Source organism: Prunus avium, chromosome 1, assembly GCF_965620075.1.
Source record: "Prunus avium chromosome 1, drPruAviu1.hap1.1, whole genome shotgun sequence".
NCBI lineage: Eukaryota > Viridiplantae > Streptophyta > Magnoliopsida > Rosales > Rosaceae > Prunus > Prunus avium.
Window position 1 is genome coordinate 60,000,044 of NC_142284.1, and position 25,899 is coordinate 60,025,942.

The 25,899-nt window shown below is 37.1% G+C and overlaps 4 protein-coding genes across 7 annotated transcripts; 3 read left to right on the forward strand and 1 right to left on the reverse strand.

The window, feature by feature from the left end:
- Window positions 1-5,045: 5,045 nt before the first annotated feature.
- LOC110767078 (large ribosomal subunit protein uL14mz) lies at window positions 5,046-7,454 on the forward strand. Of its 2 annotated transcripts, none has more exons than XM_021970510.2 (4): window positions 5,046-5,094; window positions 5,329-5,422; window positions 5,796-5,887; window positions 6,721-7,454. In XM_021970510.2, the coding sequence occupies exons 2-4, from the start codon at window positions 5,389-5,391 to the stop codon at window positions 7,099-7,101; spliced, it is 507 nt and encodes a 168-aa protein (XP_021826202.1). In that variant the 5' UTR covers window positions 5,046-5,094; window positions 5,329-5,388; the 3' UTR covers window positions 7,102-7,454. The 2 variants fall into 2 exon arrangements, with proteins under 2 accessions (XP_021826202.1, XP_021826203.1); XM_021970511.2 differs by having other exon boundaries at window positions 6,724-7,454.
- Window positions 7,455-9,331: 1,877 nt separating this feature from the next.
- XYP1 (Bifunctional inhibitor/lipid-transfer protein/seed storage 2S albumin superfamily protein) lies at window positions 9,332-11,020 on the forward strand. The gene is made up of 3 exons (XM_021970500.2): window positions 9,332-9,875; window positions 10,003-10,029; window positions 10,663-11,020. The coding sequence occupies exons 1-3, from the start codon at window positions 9,527-9,529 to the stop codon at window positions 10,836-10,838; spliced, it is 552 nt and encodes a 183-aa protein (XP_021826192.1). The 5' UTR covers window positions 9,332-9,526; the 3' UTR covers window positions 10,839-11,020.
- A 1,591-nt stretch (window positions 11,021-12,611) lies between these two features.
- On the forward strand, window positions 12,612-13,596 carry LOC110767031 (chaperone protein dnaJ 20, chloroplastic-like). The gene has a single exon (XM_021970452.2). It carries the CDS (start codon window positions 12,749-12,751, stop codon window positions 13,340-13,342), a length of 594 nt encoding a protein of 197 aa, XP_021826144.1. The 5' UTR covers window positions 12,612-12,748; the 3' UTR covers window positions 13,343-13,596.
- A 6,418-nt stretch (window positions 13,597-20,014) lies between these two features.
- LOC110767018 (sulfate transporter 1.3-like) lies at window positions 20,015-25,432 on the reverse strand. 3 transcript variants are annotated; one of them, XM_021970438.2, is made up of 11 exons: window positions 25,184-25,432; window positions 23,136-23,581; window positions 22,726-22,933; window positions 22,455-22,629; window positions 22,302-22,367; window positions 22,043-22,156; window positions 21,842-21,958; window positions 21,124-21,728; window positions 20,863-20,948; window positions 20,692-20,768; window positions 20,015-20,355 (listed from the first exon to the last, which is right to left on the reverse strand). In XM_021970438.2, exons 2-11 carry the CDS (start codon window positions 23,551-23,553, stop codon window positions 20,215-20,217), a joined length of 2,007 nt encoding a protein of 668 aa, XP_021826130.1. In that variant the 5' UTR covers window positions 23,554-23,581; window positions 25,184-25,432; the 3' UTR covers window positions 20,015-20,214. The 3 variants fall into 3 exon arrangements, with proteins under 3 accessions (XP_021826130.1, XP_088102762.1, XP_021826129.1); XM_088246636.1 differs by lacking the exon at window positions 25,184-25,432 and adding an exon at window positions 23,821-23,978; XM_021970437.2 differs by lacking the exon at window positions 25,184-25,432 and adding an exon at window positions 23,785-23,977.
- Between the last annotated feature and the right edge of the window lie 467 nt (window positions 25,433-25,899).

Sequence of the window (25,899 nt, forward strand, 5' to 3'; positions counted from 1 at the left end):
TTATCATCTCCATAGCCACAAAAAATCCAACATCCAGATTACCCACCAGTTATCTCCTCCAGCAAAAGAAAACCAAACCCCCAACTTCCTTGTCTTCCCCACCAAAACACAACCCAATATTACAATCCCACACATTCATAGAGCAAAGAGAGAGGGGTGGGGATGTAGCATCCACGTCCCAAGTGTCATCGCCAAACCCAAATACCAACTCAAGGTTGCCGACATCCCAAGCCCCCAGATCTTGATGAAATTTAAGAGATGGATGGATGGAGAGAAAGAGAGAAAGGTGTGAGATGGAAAAGCTTACACTTTTGACTAAAAAAAAAAAGACTTGCAGAGAAGGGAGAAGAATGGTCTCCGTCAAAAAAAAGAAAGAAAGGAGAAGAATGGTTGAGAGAAAAGGGAGAGAGAAAAAATAAAGAAAAAAGATGTATTGAAATTTTTTCTCTTTTGAAAAAGAAACATAAATAAATAAATTTTTTTTATCATACCCTTTTCGTCATTATACACAATCACATCACTTTTACAAAAAAGTTTACCAAACACAACAACACTGTTTTTTATATTCACAGCACTTTTATAAATATAGATTACCAAACACTTAGCTGCTTCACTTCACAGCTGTTTATTCTCGCAGCACAGCAGAAGCAGTTTTTTTAAAAAGCACAGCAATACCAAACTAAGCCATACTCTTATCATTAACTGTTATAGTTTTGAACTGTCAATGCCATACTTAATCGTGTTATAGTAGTACTTGAAGCTAGCAAGAGAGAGGCCAGATAATATTTCCCCTTTTATTTTCTTTTTGGTATTATACATATCTTCTCTACGAGTTAACGATGTTTGTGTACTATTAAAGGTAGAGACACGTATCAAAATTTTAAATAAGGACCCGGAGATTTGGGGACATCAGATCTCAACTCGAACCTCTAACAAAAATCTAGAGTCTCAAACTTCTAGGTTGTCTTGTAAAAAATTTGAATTTCTTCTCTCAAGTCTTAAAGCTTTCTTTCGATTTGGACTTTGGATTGGACGTACAAATCAAAGCAAAAGCACCTCTTGCTTGGCCGTTGTTTGACTTAATAAGTGAAAATGGGTCCAATACATCTCATGATCAATCTCACAATGATACCGCAGCTCCATGCCTGCCTGCCTGCCTAGCCTACCAGGCAAAGAAGATGAAAAAGGTAACCCCTAATGATTTAATTGCAAGATTCACGGCAGGTTGTTTTCTTTCTTCTTTTATTATGGCAAAAGGCTTTTTCATTTAAAGAGCAAGAGCCCTATCATATGCGTAATGCATGCCATGCTGCTAGGAAATTATGTTGGGATGCGGGTGGTGGTGTGGTGGTGGCCCTCCAAATGCATGCATGCATGCAAAGACTTTTCAAACTCCGAAGTCCCCACCTCCACATGCGCAGCTCATCTCTCTCATCAGTCAATTCTCTTCTAACTTGAATTGAAGGTAATAATAAATGCTGCTTTGCCTTGCCTGGCCGCGATTCAAACTCAAACTTTTGCTTGGCTACCACACGCCCATTCATGAAGTTATGAGTCGGACCACGGATGGTGATTTTGAATTCACAATTCACATGCCATAATTTTAAATTCAGAATTTGATATTCTAAAGTATCTATTGGTACAGTTCTGAATTAAATTAGTTGACTAGGACAGTGACCTTTCAAATTTTTTCCATAAAAAACAAACCACTTTGCACGTTATTATTGGGTATGATTACTGGACAAATCAAGAAGGGGTATGTTTTTTCATCAAAAAAGAAGGGGTATGTTTTTGGTGAATTTGACCAATATAATTTACATGACCTATATCTTCATTATCTCGAGTCTTGATGCTTATTTTTATTTTTTTTAAATATATTTTTTAGAACAAGTAATGTTATTGCGATACACTTGATCATACTAACTAACTACTTTATGCGACAGTTGATGTGGTCATGCCACATGAATTGATGAATCTAGTAGGTAAGAGCATCTCCATGGGTGTATGCAATCGAGTAGGCAGCCTTTTTTTGTGGATAAATATGCGAATTTATTATATCAATTGGAATAAATAGTATAAAGGATACAAACTTTAAAAGGAGTCATCTCAATAACAATATGGCAGACATGTGAGTAAAACTTCTCCCCAGTAACCTGAGCCAGCCAAAAGTTGTAACAATCTGGAGAGAATCACTCTCGAAAATAACTTTTATATAACCCATTTCAACCGCCATAAAATTATGTAACACTTACATATTCCCTCCAATCAGGCAATGATGCTTAATTACTTCAAAATCAATAGGTATATTCGGTCCTATCTATATTTTATAATAAAATATAATTTCCTTTCTCTCATCTACTATTTATAAAAGATAAAATTAAATAATATAATAATAAAACAAATACATTTTTTTGTTTGTTTGTGTGTTCTTATTGTAGGTACTTGGTTTGGCTGTGATAGCGGCGACATCGACGGAGGCTGCTTTATGGGTCTTCTTTTCGAGTCTCACTTCTTTCAAGCCATAATCATGGGTTGGTGTTGGATGTTGTTGGTTTTCAGTTTTTGTTTTGGTCCAATAAGTGCATCAACTTTGTTGAGTTTGATGCGTGGTTATGATTTTCTTTGAGGAATTTGGGTTTGTAAGTTACTTTATGGGTGATGTACTTGGTTATTACAAATTTGAGGTGATTAAGCTCGACTGACTGTAGACCTATATGGCTTTAAGTGGAGGTGTACTAAGTTTGATGTTGTGATTAGATCTCTCCATATTTGAAGTAGCCCTTCACGGGCATTTGTTCTAGCCCTTGAGGCTTTTGTATTTGTGATGCACTTATGGTGTAATTTACAAATGCAATCTCCCTAACATTTGACAAAAAATAAAAAAAGTTTTGCCTGAGTTTTTGGTTAATCTTTTATTGGGTTTTCGATTGAAATGGTCCCTTAACTATTGCTCTAGTATCATTTTGGTCCATCAACTAAATTTTTCATTTCAGTACTCCTTTAACTCTTCATTTGGTATCAAGATGGTCCTATCGTTAAAGTCTGTGAACTATTCCGTGAAATCGAGTGACAAAATCATATTTTTAGGTCATTACCCTCCTCTAAAACAACCAAGCCACATGCTGAAAGACATTCCCTCCAATTTCTGCTAGAAGCTCCCTCCAAAACCCCAAATTAGAACCCTAATTCTGCAATGTCAGATATTTCAACGCTCTTAAGTGGGCATGAGTCGGTACCGCGCATCTGGGACAAAGATAATTTGTCGGACTTCGTGGACATCTTTGAACCTAGGAAGAATGTTGAATGCTTATAATAAAAATTGGGTAATTTATTATTTGGGTTGCAAAAGTTATTCTTTTCCATTTACAATTGCTTGGTGAGGTCTGAAATTGGTTAAGATTTGATTTGCATAATAATAGAAGAGGTATGCATTTTTTCGAGTGGGTGGATAATGAAACTTGTCCAAAAGGAAAACAAGTTGACCCTAATTTTATTAGAAGATTTAGAGCAATGGAGAAGGAATGTACAACAAATAAGGACCAATTGAGATCTGTGGAAGCAGAAAAGAAAGAACTGCAAGAGAAATTGAAAGAAATGGTTCGGGAAAAAAATATTTTGGAATGAGGTCATAGACAAAGACAATTGAAAAATGTGGGTTTCTTTGATTTTTTTCGTGGGATTTGTTTATAACAATTGTGATGAGTGGGAAGTTTTAATTGTCATGGAGTTTGTTTCTTTGAATGTAATAGTAAATAGTTCTTTTTTCAATTGTAGAATGAGTGTCCATTACATATGTTCTCAAATTTTCTTGAATTGAGGTTATTTGAATATTTGGGAGAAACACATAACTTAATATTCCACTAAGCATAAACATAAATAATCAAAAGCCATTCCAGTCTTGACCATATAGGCTATTTGCAAAATGAACATCCATATAAGCATTCAAATTACAAAGTTTGAGCCCTTCAAACTCAAAACATGTTAGACAAAGTACACAAAATTTACTTGTCTAGAAAATTACATAACCTAAAATAGACAACCAATTACATAGTTTGAACCTTTTGAACTGAAAATCAGTTAGACAAAGTACACAAAATCCTCTGCCCAGAAAAGTACATAACCCAAAATGAGTTTGAGGGTGCGAGATTTTTGTGCTGTTTTTAGATGATTATGAACTCCTCTTAGTCATTTTCGCTAGACCTTTTGCTAGGTTTTTTCCTCCTTCAATCCTATTTTGTTTCTTTGCCTTTTGCTTTATATATACTAGCACACATGTGCCAATTGGTTTTCTTTTTTATTTTTATTTTATTTTTAGCATTAAGAAAAGATAACATGGATAGTTATGTTCCATAAAAGTAGGATCTATTATCTGATTTTGTTTTTATTTTTTTTAATATGAAAAAAAGTGAATTTACCATATTATCCTCATTTAATTAATAATTTCAATTCTTAATATTTGAATTAACCAAGGGTATATTCGAAATTTTTGAATGTTTCGCCATTCTCTGTCTTTTGCTTTATATATATAGATATAGATAAGTCCATATGTTAATATATTAATTTAGAAAAGGAAAAAAACAATGGTAAGTAGAATAAAGGTACAGCTGGCTGGATTTAGAAAAGGTAATAAAGATATTAATTCTTCTTGCCTAAGTTTATTACAATAAAGGTAAAGAAAAAAAACACAGAAACTTGCGTTTTTTAAAAATCAAAACACTCCAAGTGAAACGACGTCGTTTCATTTAGAATTTTTTATAAAACACTGCAATCGAAACGACGTCGTTTCATTACAATAAACCTAAAAAGAAAACACGCGAGTCGTCTTCCTCGCAGAGTCGCAGCCAATTTGCATACTCGCAAAATTTCTTCAGGTTCAGAAGTGTCCAGATCTGGCACGCCTCGCTCCGCCTGGCCACGCCTCGCTCCGCCTGGCCACGCCTCGCTCCGCCTGGCCACGCCTCGCTCCGCCTGGCCACGCCTTGCAACGCCTCCTTACGCCTTCCCCGCGCTAACAACTCGTGAAACAGCCGACCGCCTCTGACGATTTCCTGCCGCCTCGCTCCGACGCACGAAGGCATTCCTTTAAAAACACTGGTATGGAATTGTTTGTTGCTCTAAAGTTACAAATGCTCTTTTGAGGGAAATGGAGAAAGTAGTAGAAGAAGCGGAGTTAAGAATTTATACTATTTTGATCTCCGTATCGGCCCATACCCGTATCCTAGTTTTTGGAGATTTGCCGTATAGGGGTAGTAAGTTCGATTAAATACCTAAATCTCCGAGGAGACTTCAATTTTTAATGAATTTTCTCTGACAACATTTTCTGCACAGCTGGGCAGAGCATAAAAGAAGCTTGTCAATTTGGTTGAAAGTAAAAGCTACTGATAAGGAATGGCTGCAGGTTTAGCTTCAAAGTGTTCGCGCGGTATGTGATTTTGCATAGGGGTTTTCGAGTAATCTATTTGTACTATTTGTGTCACTTGCTCTATTATTGGATTCTACTTTCATTGAATTAGCGTTAGGAAAAGCTGTAGAAACTTTCACGTTTCCTGGATCAGTAGTTTGTCTGGTATTGACTGCTTGCTCCTTGCTGGATAACTAATGTAAAATAGTTGAGTGGATCTGAAAAGATGCCACACATTTGTTGTTTCATCATTTTTGTAGTTCTCTTGAGTTTTCATATTTTAATTGTGCTAGTTTCCTGGATTAAATATAAGCTCTTTTAGTATCTGTTATGCAATTATTCCCTTACCCATTTACTTACTGCAATCTTTTCAATCTTCTGGAAACAAACCTAGTGGGTCGCTCATTGTTGGGGGGGCTTGGCAACAACTCGTCTGGCTTATTGAGCACATCACATGAGATGACATGCAGCACTTTCTTGTCTCAGGTCAGTGTGTGTTGAAGTTAATACTTAATGGTAGTGTTTTATGTTTTGAATATATTTTTGGATTATTAGCAGCCATGATGGTTGTTGACTAAAGTAAAGCTGTAGCCTCTCCTTTGATTTGTAAGTGCCGTGTGTGACACACTAGAGCAAGGAAAAAGTTATCCTACCACTCTATTGAAGTAGTTGGTGAGAGAGACATGTGGTAGTGTGTAGTGTTAGAGAACAGGAATCTATAAAACTCTTAAGTGCAAAATGTGTAAAATGAGAAGTTTGGGGAGAGTAAAAGATTCCTCATATTGAATAGAAGTAGAACTCAGAGAGTATTGCTTTGTGCTTTTTCATTTGAGTGCTGGGCTTAATCCAAATTCCAACAGTGTGTTCATCTAATATTTCTTGGAAGATTGCAACTGTGACTAGGAAATATATTCATTGAATTTTTAGTAGGATGGTTTGGATTGAAGTGAAGGTCTAATCTTATGATTAGAATAAAAAACCCTGTTTGGTTTTCATACAAAATGTTTTTGCTGGATGTTTAAAATCTTGAATATTTTTGGTTCTAGAGAATTGATAGTTTCTTGTAGCCTTGCAGTGATACCCTTTATAGCATTGTTTAGAACAGTCGACCAAAAAAGCTTGTTTTGACAGGCTTAAATGGAGAATCTTGGTGCTATTTCTGAGTGCAATGGATTAGCTGTGGCACTGTTAATTAATTCCAAGTTGTTCTTACTATTTCTCGTGTTTATCTTCTTTTTGGCTAAATACCTCAAATTGTAAACTGTTTATTACTTTGTATTGACATGAGCTTGATTTGTTGTTTTTGTCCACTTTTACAGCAGCAAAGGACCTTCATACAGATGAGGACTATTCTCAAAGTGGTGGACAACTCAGGGGCGAAAAAGGTGATGTGCATACAAGCTTTGAAGGCAAACAAGAAAGGGGCAAGATTGGGAGACACAATTGTTGCATCAGTAAAGGAGGCACATCCCAATGGGAAAGTGAAGAAAGGACAGGTTGTGTATGGCGTGGTTGTTCGTGCTGCCATGCAACGAGGCCGTTGTGATGGGAGTGAGGTCAAGTTTGATGACAATGCTGTGGTGCTTGTTGACAAGCAAGGGCGGCAGCCGATTGGGACTAGAGTATTTGGACCCGTCCCGCATGAGTTGAGGAAGAAAAAGCATGTCAAGATTCTTAGTTTGGCGGAGCAAATTGCCTGAAGTGTCGAGCGCACGACAAAATACAGATGCACAATAAGAACAGAATGCTTATCTGAAGTGATGAGGTGTTAAAAACTTTAGAATATCCAAGTGATCGGAATAAAGTTTGGTACCACGATTAGGTTTCAATATTTTTGAATATTGGGCATATTGGCCAAAGATTGAGTAATTACATCTTCTATGCCCTAGTTCAAAAATAGAAGAAACATGATCGGTTTATTGTATCGTTTTCATTCCGAGTGAGATACAACTGAGCGCATAAAGGTGGGTTTTTTACCCTTCTTTTGCTCAATTTTGGAAGTTGGATCTTTTCCTTGCAAGTTAGAGTAATCAGACAGAAATTTAATTGTTTTCTTGGGGGTCTCTTTTCTTGGCACCTTTTCATATTATTAAAAGAACACTTGGGGTTGTTTCTTTAGGAAATATTTTTGTTTATAAGCTCTTTTATTAAAAGAATGTAGATATTCTTGTTAAAAATCAAAGTGCTTTCTAAAAGCACTTTTAGACCTATAAGCACTTTTAATTTTTCTGCTAAACTTGGTTATAAGCAGTTTTGGTTGTCATAAAATGTTTTTAGCCCTTCCAAAGCAACTTCTAAACAGGCCATTGGTTGATCTTGACAGCTGAAGTAACTTTAGGGGAGAAATAAAGGGTCGACTTATGAAAATTTATTTTCTCCCGTCAAGCCCTGCCGAAATACTGTAAAGTTTTTATGATATTCCTAGCATCAGTAGTTGAGGCTTTCGCAAAGATGAGACGATCATCAGCAAAAACTAGATTCGAAACTCTATAACCCAAAAAAAGAAGTTACATTGTCTAATTTATTAGAGTGATCGACTCTTTTTCATGTGACAAATGCGTAGGCAACATACCGCAACATAGCATTTGAGTTGTTAGAGTCCGTATTTGCCGACTTCATTTGCAATTGCGTACTCCCTTGTGGTGAGCCACATAAGTCACTCTTCCAGAACAATCCAAGAGCTCACTTACCCACCCAGCTACAGCTGAACCAACTAAATGCAATTTGCCACTTCTTTCACACATGAAAAAGAGTGTTCACACTAAAAGTAAAAAGAAAAGTAGAAAAAGCGAAAAGAAACGCGGAATGAGTGAAGACCCTTTTTTTCTGCAAATCCCGGACGTAACAATGTTGTCATCCCAAATGTGCAATATTATTTCTATTTTTGAAATGAAATAAATATTTTATATTTTTGTGTAGTTTTTTTAGTGCTTCTTTTTATTTATGAAAAATCGTTCTAGTATTGGAGGAATAAGTTGAAAAGAAACGACTCTTAAAAGTGATCTGTAGTTAACTAAAACACAATTCGTATTTATGGGTTTCATGAAGGCCAAAATCCCAAACAAAAACTAAACTATTACAATTTGTATTTGACCAAGACAACTAAAATATAATTTGTAGAGTTGTATTTATTTTTTAAAATGATTTTCAGAAGTGATTTTTTAATTTATTTAGAGTGTTTAAAATCAAATTTAATATGTTAAAATTAGCCGAATCGAATCAATCCCATTTGGCGTTGTTTTGAAGACTTTGGTAGGTTTTATTGAATTCTTAAATTCAATGTTTACATGATTGGATCAAATGACGATTAGTTTACAATAATCCAATCAATCACATACTTTTTTTGCCCTTATTGTAGAACAAAACACCTTTTTTATTTAATTTTAAACGTGAATACATTAGGGATAATTTACTTAAATGCGGTTGGAAAAAGTTTAGATGCAGGGCATTCATTCTGGACCTGATAATTATCAATTTTTGAAAATTTATATTTCTCTTCCTTTTTTTCCTTCCAGAAGATTTACTTCGGATTTGAACTCCCTTTGTGGCCCAACAAAGCCATGGAAAAGAAAAAGAGTGTGTGGAGTGGCATGACACAAAGGGATATAGCACGCGATGCATGACACGTACACAACCCCACTTCATTGCACCGACTAACCCATTCTGCCCAAACCCCATTTAAATTTGGATGCAAAAGGATAGGATTACTGTCTTGACCAACTGACCTAACTCATATTGAGAATGAAAAAAATGAGTTTAATCACTTGAATTACAAACTTTTCCTCGTTGCCGTTTGATACGTTACTTTTAAGTACAAGCGATACCAACCTCCACCTTAAGTTTGATACTTTATTTTTATCTACGAGTCAATGTCATTTTTCACTGAATGCACCGTATACTTTACTTTGATGAGAGAGAAAGGGCAAAAGCCTCATTTCTTTTGAGAGTGCCATCATTCGTTCCCACTTCGCCACTTAAATACCTCCTCCCCTTCCCTTATATAAAACACAATAATATGTCCTCCACAGCCCATCCCACCTCAAATCCCACATTCTAATTTTTTTCTCTCTCTCCTCTTGAGAAAAGAAAAGAAAAGAAAAGAAAAGGAAAGAAAGTTAAAGGAAAATGGGAGCAATGAGGGTTTGGAGTGTGCTTGTGGTGATGGCGGTGGCCATGGCGGCGTTTGGGGAGTGTGGGTCGACGCACCACGCGGCTCCGGCGCCGGCGGTGGACTGCTCGAGCCTGATCTTGAACATGGCGGACTGCTTGTCCTTTGTGTCCAATGGGAGCACCGATACAAAGCCCGCTGGGACTTGCTGCAGCGGCCTCAAGATGGTCCTCAAAGCTGACGCTGCCTGCCTCTGCGAGGCCTTCAAGAGCAGCGCTCAACTCGGCGTCGTTTTGAACATCACCAAGGCCGCCTCCCTCCCCGCTGCCTGCAAAGTCTCTGCTCCTTCTGCCACCAACTGTGGATGTCAGTTTTCTCTTCTGGATTTTTCCATATTTTTTTCTTCTGTTTTTAACCAGTTTTATGAGATTTAATGGCTAATATTTAATTTTATTCATTTGTTTTTTATTTTGTTGGTTTTGTCGTTTTTCAGTATCTATCACTCCTGCAGCTGCTCCTGGTATGTTCTTATTTTTATCTTAATATAGCTTTCAGATTGATCTGCTTTTTTCTTTATATTTTTATTTTTTTTATAATTAATTCCAGACTATTGGGTTTAATTTTTTTTTTTTTTTTTTTATTCTTCTGGGATTTCCCTGATCTATACACGGCTGTGCTCTGTGCGGAAGAAAACCATGTCTTAAACTTGTGTGTAAGAAAAGAAAATGAGGGAAATAATCTTTAAATTGATCAATTCACTTGCAGAGGGGTGTTTAGTATAAACTTGATCTTCAATGTTACTATGAACTTCAAGTTTAATACAGAAAATATATTGAGTTTGGATTTCAATGTTACTTTCTCAATTTGTTAGACAGAAACTGTGATGTGCCAAATCAGTTATTACCATTTATTTGTTTCTCACACTCAAACTGGCATTGTCAGTGTTTAAATTTCTGTTTTTCGATTTTCGGCTTGCAAGATGAATCGAACTAAATATGTTTTGTTTGTCATGACTGTCATTGTCCTTATTCTCTGGTTTCCTCATTTCGCTGAATCTGATTCTAGACAGCATTGTACATCACTCCGACACTATTCCCTACACCACCGGTCTAACTTGGGATTACCTGATAAGGTTTTCTGTCTGGTGTTGCAGGTCTCTCGCCGGGATCTTCTCCAACATCTGTTGCTGCTACACCTGAATCGTCTGCTGGAGGGAACGAGCAAGCACCTGCTTCTCCGCCAGGGGCCGCCGCGGGTTCTCTTATGCTTGCCAGTTCAGTTGGATCCCTGCTCGTTGGTCTTGTAGTTGCATCATTCCCTTGTTTTTGAGAGCTGAGAGGGATGATATAAGAGAGTTGTGATGTTCATTTTACCATTGGGGAGTTCTCACTTTAGCTGTTTTTGAGGTGTGACTGAAGTTAGATTTGACATCTGTTTTGGGGTCACTTGAAACCTGTATTGATGGTTTGGTTGGACATCTTTTTCCTAATTTATTACTCTATTTCTTCGTATATTTTTGTGCTCCATTTTGATTTGAAGTTTGAACTTAAAAGAATTCTTGAGCTGTGAGCAATGAGCATGTTTCAATTTGTAAACCACGCAACGCATTGTGCAATGCATTCGATGGTATATCTGTTTCATTCTGAACACTGCGTAGAAGAGCTACATCTATTTTGGTGCTCATAATCAAAACCAATCAGTCCCAAAATTGGAGCGTTCCAAGAGCTATTGAATTAACACAGAAATTCAAAGATCGACCATGAAATCAAATTGACTTTCTTCCTTCAGTTAAAAATGAAAAATTCATTTTTTTTTTCCGTTATAATCTTCACCAAATAAAAGAAGGTAATGAATCAATTATTTGCCATAAAAATGGAATAAATCAATTTGGGCCTGGAGTTTCTCTTGAACATTTACCTGCCTAACAAGTGCGTCAAAGGATGGCCACGAGTTTTTGGAGGAAATTGGGCCTGGAGATTTTGTATGGATTTAGAATAGTTTTCGGCCACCTTTCAAACCTAATAACAAAACGAGAGTCGTTTTAGAGTGAATGAATGTGACATATACGGACTATGGATGTGAATCTCCATATACGGCACTCACTATAGAATTTAGCAACAAAACAAAGCCATTTCCATAAATTTTTAATATTACTATTTTTTATTTATTATTCTTTAAATGATTTTTCAATGTCTTTCTCAAATCAAGAGGTCTCGTGCCGGAGACATTCACAAATGTAACAAGTCTATTGGCTATATGATTCCTAGTTCGAAGGGTATTTGAAAAAGAAAAGCCATGGAATTTAGTACATAAAAGATTAGATATCGTCTTAGAAATCTATCCACACAAAAAACCAGAAGCACCATTCCAAACGCGTCCCCCTCACAACAAACATTATTATTTGTTTGGGATTATGAGAATTCAAGCATCGTGCCTATAAAGAAGAGGTATATTTCTTTCGGCCGAGCTCTAATTTCTTTTGGTCAAACGCGCTATTGACTTTTTTCTTTTTACCGAAAGAAAAAGTTGGAAGAAAAAAAACCCAATGGCAAGAAGACAGTTTATGATTCAACGCTGACCAAACAGAAGCATAGCTCGATGGTTATTAGGGGAAAAAACGCGTTTTGTTTTGGAGTTACCGCTAATTGTGTATCCGTACTGCATATTCAACCGCTTTCTTTTTCCGAGTATTTTTTTTATTTTTTATTTTATTCCTCGTGCTCTTATCTCAATAAGTTCTAAAATAGGGGATAATATTAATATTATTGTAGAATACACTATAATATTATTTCTCATGCTCTTTTGTACTGAATTAAACCTTGTTGGTGAGTATCACATTATTTTGACATGACATTAATAAAAGAGTAATATTATGTCGATATTGTCAATGTTGTTCACATGCTATGATAGTAGTACTATTTTGAATCAAACATGAGTTAAGCCACTTAGTCAGGGCAGTGCGCCCAACGCCTTCACCAAAATTCAAATCCATTTCCACATAATAAATTAGATTAATTTAGAATAATTTAGACTATCACTTATATGAAGAAAAAAAATAGTGCTATTTGACAATAATAATAGTGTTCGAGAACATTTCCCATGTAAAAATGTTTAAACTATGATATTATAAATTAGGATACAAGGTATCTGCTCCCACTATATATTAAGCTCAACCCACCTTACTCTCTCCCATGCATTCCCAAAATCCATTGCTAGAATCATAACTTGGATTCAACGCCATGAACTTTTCGCTGACTTCAAGCCTAAACAGTGTAGCTTTACCTAAACCTTTTCTTTCTCGCAGCCATAGACACGACCACCACCATGAACGCAAACCCACTATTAAGCTGTCTTTAATTACATGCAGATCAGCCACTAATTACAAGTCATCATCTACTTATAAGGTGAAGGATGGAGAAAATGAGAGCACCGATTTCTACAAAATGCTTAGTCTAAATCCCAATATTAATACAAGCAAAGATGAGATAAAGAAAGCTTATAGAAGCATGGCTCTTCGATATCATCCAGACGTTTGCCATGATCCTTCCATTTCTTCCACCAAGGAATTTGTTCTACTGAATCAGGCTTACAAGACGCTATCGGATCCGGTGTTGCGCGAAGAATACGATTACGAATTAGGTTTGAAAAATTGTGTTGGTACTACTAGGGTTGGTTTCAAGATGGATAATATAAGAAACCATGGTGCAGCACAAAATAGATGGCGACAACAAGTTCTTGAGTTGAAGAGGAAGTCCAACTGCCGTATGGCCCAGAAGGAAGGGTCGTGGGCAAGCAGAATGAGGAGGGCTCATAATATTTCTAACATGGACTAGTTTTGCTTTTGCACTAGATATGATTTTAGCACTCCAAAAATTACTTCTCACCCTTCTCAGCTCTCAAACATGAGAAGTGTAAGGGGATTTAAGGGTTGTTTTTGAAGTGCCAAAGTCATTCTTGCTTCTATAGAATTCATTGAGCTTCTCTGATCGATTGTTTTTTATTTGATGTAAACGGGACCTTTTGACCCCTTTTGTATGTTTTGTCTCCATTAAAATTTCATTCAATTTATTGATTCTGTAACATTTTTCTGCGGATTATGTACTTGCTTTATTCTTTATCAAAATTTCATTTAATAAATTGATTCAGTAAAAGTAGAAAAATATAAGTCATTAACGGATAACGCAAGTCTTGGTTCAAAACTCTGAATCAATCTCTGCACAACTAATTTTCATACATAATATTTCTTGAAATATTATTTGACGTTGGCATCGGAAGTTCTTTGGCAAGCACCACACCGGTTGTGGAACTATAAATTCTAATATGAGTCTAAAGATCCATGGAAATGTTTAAGATTTAATTAGGCTCTAATATTATTGCTTCCGTTGCTTTCTTTGCAATTTTTTAATTGTTAGTGGCTTAATGAACCTTGTAAACTCAGATATCCTTCATCCAGTTTTAGCAAGGTGGAGTGGAGATTTCTCTCACATCAACACAACTTCAAGATTGAGACTCAAACCCTATGGTGATCATGGCTAAAGTCTATCTTATATACACAACCACACACATATGAAAGGAGAAAACCCCTAGAGTCGAAAATGGTGATGCTGGGTCTTCCTTTGGGCTCATAACAACACTCAATCCATAGGCCCAATAGATATTTAGGCTTTATCATTTTTAGCCCATTGTACTTTAAAGCCCTATTAGAATTCACCATCAAACTAATTTCACGATTAACAATTTAATCATGATTCATGGCTTAGTAATAAAGAGAATAACGAATAGAAAGAAATGAACGTTTTGGATCCGTATCAATGGCCAATTTCCTTTAGAAGAGAAGGTTCCATGGGAACAAAAAGGTGCACTATGAGCACACATAAGATAAACAAGCTACTCATGAGTTTTGCAAGCAGAACATACTAAAGCTCAAGCTTAGCTTATTTGTTTATATTACAATCGAGCCATGCTCAGACAAGCCAAATTCGAGCCAAGCCCTATACGAGCTCGAGCCTTTTGGAGCCACTTGACAACCTTAATTAAGATACAATTTCTTTCACAACTTGGCAGGAGGAAAGAATTTAATCACTGCAAGCTCATCTTTCTTGATAAATTAATCTAGCATGCCTTGCGTATCCTAATTCTAGCAGTCGTAAGCAGAAGTAGAGATAGGGGGAGGTAGGAATGGACCGTACTCGTCTTAGAGCTAGTTTGACTTAGTGTACAGGATAATGGTATGTTAAAATTCATTGTTTCAGTAATTGGTTTTGAGTATTTTGGATGTTTGGGAGGAAGGAAGAAATCACAGCAAACAAATGTAGAAGAGAACGTTGCTCTGAAAAGAAAGTTGGAGATAACTATTCATATTCTTTCACTGTTCATATGTATACGTATGAGAAGAGAGAAGTAAGAAGCTTCTCTAATCTGCTTTACAGGGATTAAATCCTAGCCTTTGATCCTATCACCCTATGAGATGATTACACTTGTCTTAATCAGACAATTATATCCTAGGCCACTTGGACTATGATCCAACGGCTCTCATTACAACCAGAAATTAAAACATATAAAATAAAATTCAAAACTCTGACTTTTAGCTCCAAGGATTTCAGCTGAAGGGTTACACATCAACACTCCCTTCTAACCCTTTGGCTGATTTGACACCAAGTAGTTTTCTTAGATACACAAATCGATCCTTAGACAGAACCTTGGTTAATATATCTGCAATCTGATCTTCTGTTTTGCAGTAGATAAGTTCAATCTCCTTTGCTTGAATAGCTTCTCTAATGAAGTGGAACTTTCGACTGATATGTCTGGTTTTCTGGTGGAGAACTGGATTCTTTGCCATTGCTATAGCTGATGTGTTATCACACATGATTTGAGTTCCTTCAACTTGTTCTTCTCCAAAGTCCTCAAGTAAGAACCTCAACCATTTTGCTTGGGAAGTAGCCTTAGCAGCACTGACATATTCTGCTTCCGCAGTGGACAATGCCACTGTGTTTTGCTTAATCGATGCCCATGAAAACACACCCAGATCCTAGAGTAAACGCATACCCTGAAGTGCTCCTCATATCATCTTCACTTCCTACCGAGTCACTATCACAGTAATCGATTAGAGTAGTTGTCTTCCCTTTTATAAATTCAATTCCAAAATCAAGTGTTCCTTGAATGTATCTCAGCACTCTCTTTGCTATCCCCAGGTGTTTCTTGGTAGGATTATGCATGAACCTAGCCAAGAGACTTGCTGCAAACATCACATCAGGTCTAGTTGCTGTCAAATAGAGCAAGCTTCCCACAATATGTATGTATTCTCATTCATTTGCAGCTTCACTTCCATCAATCTTGCTCAATTTCTCATTCATTGCAAGTGGAGTAGCTACCGCTTTGCAATCTTTTAATCCAAACTTCTTAATCAACTTCTGTGCATACTTCTTTTGATGTATAAAAATACTCTTCTCGGTTTGTAATATTCCCATTCCAAGAAAGTGGTGTAACAATCCCAAATCTGTCATCTCATAGTGCTTCATAATGTCTTTTCTAAACTCTTCAAGCATTTGTGGACTATTACCAATATATACAATATCATCTACATATAGGGAGACAATAATAATACCTGAATTCTCACCTGTTTTAACATACAAAGTTGCTTCACTTGAACTTTTCTTGAAACCAGCACTGTTGAAATATGCATCAATTTCATCATACCATGCCATCGGTGCTTGTTTAAATCCATACAGTGCCTTGTGTAGTTTGTACACCTTTATTTCTTCATTTTTCTTTCACAAAACCTTGTGGTTGTTCAACATACACTTCTTTTTTTTAATACTCCATTGAGGAACGCAGACTTAACATCCAGCTGATACAAGTTCCATTTCTTATGTGCAGCTAGAGCAATCAAGGTTCTAATGGTGTCTAACCTTGCCACTGGGGCAAAGTTTTCATTGTAATCAATCCCAGGCTTTTGTGAGTAGCCTTTAGCCACCAATCGAGCCTTATTTTTCTACACAGTATCATCTAGATTAAGTTTGGTCTTATAGACCCACTTGACACCAATGACAGGTTTATTAAACGGTCTCTCAACAAGTTGCCAGGTATTATTCTTCTCTATCATTTCCAACTCAGCTTCCATTGCCTTTCTCCATGACTCATCTAGATCAGCCTCTTCAAAATTCTCAGGTTCCATTATGCACATATTACACTGAGCCATGATCTCGTTGATACTTTTCCATTTCTTTGGTGTGTGGTCAATAGCTTGCGAGCCTTCAAGCGTTTCCTCATCTTGTAGTGTCATACCTCCGTCTGCTTGAATTGATGTATCCAAGATTTGACTTGGATCACAGACTTCAACTTGCTTATGTCTTTCACCACAATCTGCCATTTGACTCTCAGCTACCATTGGAACTCTCATTTCACTTTTATCAGTGTTCTCCCACTTCCATGAAGCATCTTCATCAAAATGCACATCTCTGGACAGAATAATCTTTCTAGATTTTGGATCAAATAATCTGTACCCTTTTTCACAGATTCCGTAACCCACAAAGATACACTTGTGGCTGTTTTCTTCAAGTTTATGTCTGAGTGCTAAAGGAATGTGCACATGGCAAGGAGATCCAAAAATCTTCAAGTGTGCAATACCTGGTTTTCTGCCAGTATAAGCTTCAAATGGTGTTACCTTCTTGAGAGACTTAGAGGGACATCTATTTAGTAGATAAACTGCAGTATTTACAGCCTCTGCCCAGAACTCATAGGGAATACCCTTCTCATGCAGCATGGATTTCGCCATTTCCACCACTGTTCTATTCTTTCTCTCGGCTACTCCATTTTGCTGAGGAGAGTATGCCACGGTTAGCTGCCTTTGAATTCCAAACTCTTCACAATACTTGTTAAATTCGCTTGATAAAAACTCTCCACCCCTATCACTTCTCAAGCCTTTATCTTATATCCACTTTGCAACTCAGTCATAGCCTTGAACTTTTTAAAACATTCAAATGCACTTGACTTGTTTTTGATGAAATACACCCATGACATTCTAGTGCAATCATCTGTAAATAACAGAAAATACTTGTTTCCCGAAATGGATTCAGTCTGCATTGGTCCACAAATGTCAGCGTGAACCAATTCCAAAGGACATGTAGCTCTCCAAGTGGACTCCAATGGAAAGGAATCTCTGTGTTGCTTTCCTAGCATGCAGCCTTCACACACTACTGAAGTCTGCCCCAAGTGAGGTAAGCCATGAACCATGTCTTGACTCTCAAGAATTTCTATGCTCCTTTCATTTAAGTGCCCCAATCTCTTGTGCCATGTCTGCAAGCAGTGTGTAACACTTGCCTTTAAGGCCAAATCACTTGCAGACATCATTGTAAGAGGAAAACATTTGTTATTTGTCATTTGAACTCGAACAATCAGATTGTCTAGTGACCGATCATCATAAATGTTCACCACATCCCCTCCAAACACAAGATAGTACCCATGCTCCATCATTTGTCCAACACTAAGCAGATTTTCTTCAAGACCCGGTACAAGCATCACCTCTTGAATGTTCTTCCTACCCAACTTGGTTTCTATCACAAGAGTCCCTTTTCCTGCAACCGGAACTATTTCTCCAGTACCCATCTTTACTTTAGAAGTCAAATTTCTTTGAATATTGACTAACAACCTCTCATCACCTGTCATGTGGTTACTACAACCACTGTCAATGTACCAAGAGTGATTTACCTTCAGATCTGTCACAGCATTGCATGCATAGAACAAGGTTCCAGTTTCTTCAACTTGATTTGCATAGTTCAATTTATGTACATTTTTATTTCCATGACACTCTCTGAGCATATGTCCAAATTTCCCACACCCTTTGCATTTAGGCTTCCCTTCAAACCAACATTTGCCAAAATGCAATTTCTCATAGTGTTTACAAGCCGTTTTGTTCCCATCGTTGGATTTCCAATTCTTCTGAGGTTTTTGATCTCCAGAAGAAACTCCACTCTTAGAATTTTTTCCCTCAATATTCAGACTAGTAAAAGCCCTTTATGTAGAGTTCTCTGTGTGTCGATCCAATCTGAGCTCAAAGCTCTTCAGAGAAGCAACCACCTCTTGAATTTCAAGAGTCTCAAGATCCTTAGAATGTTCAATCACAGAGCATATAGAATCATATGATTTTGGCAAACTAAACAGTAATTTCTGCACAACTCTCTCTCTAGATAGGTCCTCACCATAACTCTTCATTTGATTCAATATATCAAACAATCTAGCAAGGTATACAGATAGGGATTCACTATCTTTCATGCGAGTATATTCAAATTCTCTATGCAATCCTTGCAATTTTACATTTCGTACTTGTTTATCTCCTCCGAATTCCTGCTTCAGAATATCCCAAGCACCCTTTGAGGTCTCCTTGTTCACAATTCTGGGGAAGAGTTGATCTGAGACAGCACTTTGGATCAACCCAAGTGCACGAGCATCCTTCATCATAAGCTCAGCCATCGTAGACTTCTCAGCAACCTTAGTCTCTTCTATCTCCTTCTTCTTCTTTGGATCTGAAGCATCGAAACCATGTTCAACCAGATCCCACAATCCATGAGATTTTAGAATGGTTTTCATCCTAATGCTCCAGAACTCATAGTTTTCTCCATTGAAAACTGGTGTGCAAAGCTCAGTAATGCCCGATCCTGTCATATTAGACATTGGATTCAAGAAATCACAGGTGTGATCGTCGAAGGAGCTCAGACCCAGCTCGAATCAATTCCGACTCCCTGTTCACAGATTCACGCCCAGCTCAAGCAATCGAACCTGGCTCTGAGGCCATGTTAAAATTCATAGTTTCAGTACTTGGTTTTGAGTATTTTGGATGTTTGGGAGGAAGGAAGAAATCACAGCAAACAAATGTAGAAGAGAACGTTGCTCTGAAAAGAAAGCTGGAGATAACTATTCATATTCTTTCATTGTTCATATGTATACGTATGAGAAGAGAGAAGTAAGAAGCTTCTCTAATCTGCTTTACAGGGATTAAATCCTAGCCTTTGATCCTATCACCCTATGAGATGATTACACTTGTCTTAATCTGACAATTATATCCTAGGCCACTTGGACTATTATCCAACGGCTCTCATTACAACCAGAAATTAAAACATATAAAATAAAATTCAAAACTCTGACTTTTAGCTCCAAGGATTTCAGCTGAAGGGTTACACATCAGCTGAAGGGTTACCAAACCTTCGCCCATAGCCTAAAGGAGGAGAGGAAGTTTTAGAGTCACTTACTTTCTAGCGACGTATATATATGGTTGTGTCCTCAAAGAGCAAGGTTGTAATGGCAGTCACGAAGACATAACTTTTGTGTTCCTTATGAAAATAAATATTTTCATACCGAGGCATTACAATAATTTTTATTCATCTTTTTTCTGAATGGATCTTTTCTCTTTTGCCCTAGAAGAGGTTTGGAGATTTTTATTTTTCTGTTTCTCGAGACTTTGTTCCAAAATAATGAATAGAAAAAAAAAAAAAAAAACTGACATTTATAAATATAAAAACAAAAATTGCATATACATTGCATGGGAATTTGATATCGACTTGATGAGAAAGAAAAAAATACAAAAACAAAACAAAACAAAAGACTAGGCAGAAAAGGAGAGGGGATCAGAACAAAAAGAAAAGTCACAAGTATATTAACTCTGTAGTCGTTTGTTGGAGAACCTTCAACCCTAGCTTGTGGATCAAATTAATCATGGTTCTTCGTGATGGGGAGCAAATGTAAGGATTGCATCTGCAACTGAAAGAAAAATCTTGCCCTTTCCAATCAATTCAACAAATTCCGATGCATGGATCTTGTCCATCACCACTGTCCCCGGATTTGCTAAAACAAGCTGTAAAATAACCAAAATTAAATTTGCATAATCAACTCATAATTTAAGTATCCTAGTAGGAATATACATAATCCCACTCAACTTTCCACCTCTTTCGTGGGATTGATAATCCTAGTACATTTGGGTCTAGCAAGATTAGACATAATCAAATCCAGGTTGTTTTTAGGCCACTAAGGACCTCACTAGAATTGTAAATTCTATGCGCTCATATAATCCAGCGCAGCAAACGAACCTTAACTTAGCAATATTGTCGAATTAGTTAATTTTCAGCTAGCATGTCTAACTTCATACCGAAGCCACTTCTAAATTGCAGTACATTGTAGGAAATGGATTTACCTCAATCTCTCTCTTCTGAAGACTTCTGTATAACTCTTCCAAGGCATGAATGCCACTGGTGTCAATGTCAGTGACAGCTGAGAAAGATGAAAAGCAATGAATTAATAATACACCAAAAATGGAGCTTAATATTATAAGGTTGAGTTGTGGAAAAAATTAGAATTCACTTACGTGACATTTCCACAATAAGGTACTCAATTTTGGGTAGACACTTTTGCTTTAGCTGTTCTTCTTCGTCTGTGACCCATCTCAATATTCTGCAACAAATTAGTTAGTTAGTGTCAATTAGTACTCTTGTTAGACTTATGTTGCTAAATTATATGAATCTGGATCAAGATTTAGGCGAGAACTAATATGATCGACGATCCAAATTCATAGTCTGCCAACGTAAATGCGCATGCAAATTAGTCTATGCATCCGTACCATACATACCTCTCTTTGATATAGTTGGAGTTGGAGAAATAAATTGCAGAGTCAACTCTAATAATGAGAATGCCAGGAATTTGTGTGGCATTGGGATACTGTAGAATGTTTCTGTAAACATTAGTCCTGGGGAGCTTCCCAAGCAGCGCGGTCCGTGGCCTTGTGACTTGCAAGAGAATTTTGGCAAAGGAAATGGAGACGGCGATCAAAAGACCGATCTCCACGGAAATGAAAACGACTCCGAAGAAGGCTCCCATGCAAGCGACAAAGTCAAGTTTGTCGATCTTCCAGATGAGCTTCATGGCCTCGAAATCGATCAGGCCAACCACTGCGGAAATGATGATGGAAGCAAGAATGGCGTTGGGCGTGTATTTGAAGAGGGGCGTAATGAGTTCCAGAGTGAGAAGGACCACCAGAGACATGATGATGTTTGAGACCGCAGTGTGGCAGCCGGCCATGTAATTGACGGCAGAGCGGGAGAAGGAGCCGGTGGCAACATAGCAGGATGTCAAGGAACCAATAATGTTCATGGTTCCCAATGCCACCATTTCTTTGTTTCCATCCAGCTGATAGTCCTTCATCCCAGCAAATGTTCTTCCAATTGCAATAGCTTCCTACAAAGTTGTTCGATGGACCCATGAGCAAGTTATACCGCGTGACCATATACTCTAGTACCACAATATAATTACTTGTTGCATCAAAGTTAATTTGATTGCTGCAAGCTTACCGTCAAGGCTATCATGCCCGCCACAACACCAATCCTGAAGCCTTTGATAACGTTGTCTCCAGTGAAATAAATTAAATCAGCAGAAGCTGGGTTTATGCCCTTCCTTATTTTACTCACCTGAAATAACAAAAGGATTAATATATGTTTATGTGACAACTGAGAAAACTTAAATGTACATTAAAAACAGGAAAAGCTACTCACAATTGCAACACCTTCCTTGTCTGCACGGGTGATATAAACAAAAAAGGTGGAGACAATAACGGAGATCAAAGGTGCAATTGCAGGCACCCAAAACAATTTCTTCTTCTTTTGACCCTGCATCAGCAGCATCAGCAGCAGCATCAGTATTCGCATGCTCGAATAAATTAATTAATCCATGATTAATTAGTGAATATATATATATATATATATATATATATATATATATATATATATATATTTTTTTTTTAAATAGACTTACAATGTACTTGGTCAACAGAAGAAAAGCCAAGAATGAGACTCCAATTAGTATAGTCTGCCAGTTCCACTGTAAGATTAAAACAGAGCGGAAAAATTAATATGATGTTCATCAAATAAATAATAATCATTGACATGGTAATTAAATTATGAGTACCCCATGATGTGCAGCGGTAAATACTGAACGCATGACAGAAACAATATCAGTCTTCTTGGTAAAAGTCTTGATGCCAAGTAATCCTTTAAACTGTTGAAGGGCAATGGTAATGGCAGCTCCACCCATAAACCCAACAATGGAAGCATGAGACAGAAAATCAATCAAGAAACCCAACCTGGAAAATGCCATAGATTAATAAATTAATAATTTTTTAATTTTTATACCCTACATGTATATAAAATCATTGTGATATATATCAGTTCATATATACCTGAAAAATCCTAAAGTGAGTTGTGTGACTCCAGCAAAGAATGTAGCAGTTAAAGTAAGCCGTAGATAGTCATGGGCATTCTTAATAGGATCAACCTCATCCCGCACCATAGTCCCAAGCAACAGAGACACCACGGCCACTGGCCCGATCGCAATGTCCCTTGAGCTGCCCATGAACGCGTAAACAAGAGGCGGCACGAAACTACTGTCTGTGTGACACATGACAGGCGTATTATTTTGTGTCAACAAATAATCACATCGGAAATTTAAAGCCTTGCGTAAATAGTACATAGCTTCTGAGCCTCTTCATCCATTACCAATTCTGACTTGCGGGTCGGATGCTCTAAATCTATCAAATATAACTAACATAATATAGAAAATTGAACATGGGAAGGGATTAAAAGCACTCACATAAGCCATTCTGACCAGGCAGATTGGCAAGCTTTGCATATCCAAGATCCTGAGGAATGCAGAGGCTTGCAATGGTAAGTCCAGCGATGAGGTCTCCTCTGAACTTGGTAAGGTTGTAGTCCCTGGCCCACCGAAGTATGGGGAAAAGGGCTTCAAGGCCAAGCACAAGCTTCCTCCTCTTTGTTTGGTCTTTGAAAGGACGCAAGGGCTCATCTGAAAAGAAAGTTTCTTTCACGGTCGCACGGAATTCCTTGAACAGGTTTTGCTTTGCCGGCACTCCAACTTTATGAACCTGATGCTGATGAGGATATGGCTGCTCCTGCTGCAATGTCGGATTAAATTGCCGATTCGACGAATGTCCGCTTCTGATGTCCGCCTCCTTTCCCACCTCATCGTCGTCGCTGATTCGCTTACTCATTGTGCTCCACTTGTACAACAAAGCTCCCCTGTTACAGTTCAAACAAAAATTTAGAGCATAGAAATGTCAATGAACATAACGATAAGATTCATTAAGTCAAGTCGTGCAAGCCAGAACGTATATGTTCTAGCAAACTGATTATATTGTCAGATTGTAAATCTAAACCGCGCGTTCTAGCATCCGCAGATAGTATGAAAAAGAAAGCATTTATCTGCTGATAAAGATAGTTACCAGGCAAAACCAAACAGGAACTCTCAGAGTTTCTACCTTTAGAAAGTGATTATATTTAGCTATGGAAAGCTCTTGCATGCTTATATTTATAGAGCTTTGAAAAGGAATGCAAGTCAAATCCGAAGAGCTGAAAGGAATATCAAGATATGATATTCAAGCATGATATTATAGTTTACAAGTAACCCCAATGGCCAAGTATTCTCAAGTCGACATTAAACAAAACAAAAACAAAAAATACAAAGAAAACTTGGAATTTTTTTTATAACCATTGACTTAAACATATATACACTAACAGGTTGCGCTGTTAATCCGATAGTTGGCATAGACTATACTCGCATCCAATCATCCAGCTATGTTGACTTTGAGATCCCATTACTAAGTTTATCCTCTGCATCAGCCATACAAAGTGGCCTTTTTGCTAGCTAAAGCCTAAAAGTCTATGATTTTGCACTTGAATTAAAAATTCTAAACCAATCTGGTTTGTCCACCTGAAAGTATAGCTTCCCTGTTTTTAGTCTTCTTTTCTTGATGGAAATCATTTGAGGGGTTTCCAAGCAAGCCATTGAACTCAAAAAAGCAAATCGAAAAAAGCTAGCCAATGAAATCAGAAAAACAAATCCAAAAAGAAACACAAAAAAACCCAAAAAAGAATAATAATGAAACTCCTCTATTAATTTTAAGAGAAAAACCAAAATTAAGAGGGCCGGAACTACTTAAGAGCACTAAGATTCAGATTAGAGTGCTTGAAAGGGATTTGAGATCAACAATGGTTGGTGTATGGGGATTCTCTTTCCAGTTCAAATGGCATAGTTCGATTCTGGAATGTGAGGATCCATTTGTTTAGACTGTTACAATTCATATATGTCGATATTCGAACAACACGAAGCGAAGGATGATCAAACAAAAAATTCATTCGAAATGTAAGTTTGCTCTTTACTTGGATTTGGATACTTCTGTCTATTGTATGTGGTTTTAACAACTATTGCTCCATATCAAACCTAACTTTATTATGTGTTTAATAATGGTCTTCGTTGAATGTATGGTCAACAAAACAAGCTGAGCTTAACCCACACGTTGATATCACAACCATACAATACAAAGTTACATACAAATTCCATCTTCCCTTTCACACGTGCTAGCAGGCTTTTCTGAACTTTAGACGACAGCCATTCATGGTGATGGTGGTTCTCTTCCACCACTCCCAGATTGTTTTTCCAGTTGATAATTACAGATATAAATATATAAATAAAGTCAAATTACCCACAATTTTCAATTATTTTTGTTTTTTCAGTTAATAACTTCACTGTTACGAAAAGGGTTTCAATTGAAAGTCTCAAAAAAGAAATAAAAGATAACAAGTAATAAGCAAAATATCAATGGAGAGAGAGAAAGTTGGTACCTTTAAACTTGAATGTGGATAAATGGAGAATCATGAAAGCGTGGACTCTGAATCTCTTCTGATAAGTCTCGAAGTGAGAGAGAGACCAAGGTGATTGATCTGTCTCAAGATTTAAAGGCTTATTGAGCAAACAAGCCAAATTCAGACTTGGCTGGGGCGATGTACAAGTCTTGCTAATTTACGTGTCCTCCTATGTTATAGAATATTGTAATCAAATATTAAAATTGCAATCGTTTTTCCTCTTCACTTTCATCGGTCGTCACATAGTGCCTCTCTTGTTGGGTCCATGCCATCCATTGGTCGGATAGCCTCTCTTGTTGGGTCCATGCCATGTACTAGGACCTAACATGGATTCGGAATCGATTATAACAGCCGCACTAATCAACGGCTGACAATGACTCGTGATGTTAGCATTTATCTTATTTAAATATATTTAAACATTAGTATTAGAGAAAGCCAAATTCATACACAAGTTTATTTACATACAAACACAATGCCCCTCCAGAAAGGGATTCCTATTTAGACTGTAGTTCAATAATCTATACCGTGCATTTAACCTAGCCAAATAAGAAATTATTTAACTATTATAGCATCATGAAATTTAACCCCTTTCCCGGCCAAGTTCACCGAAAAAAGACTTTAAAGAAATATGCATTTGTAAAAGAGCTTATAGTTCAATGGCTAAGATCATTCGTCACTTCCTCATCCCCTATTAT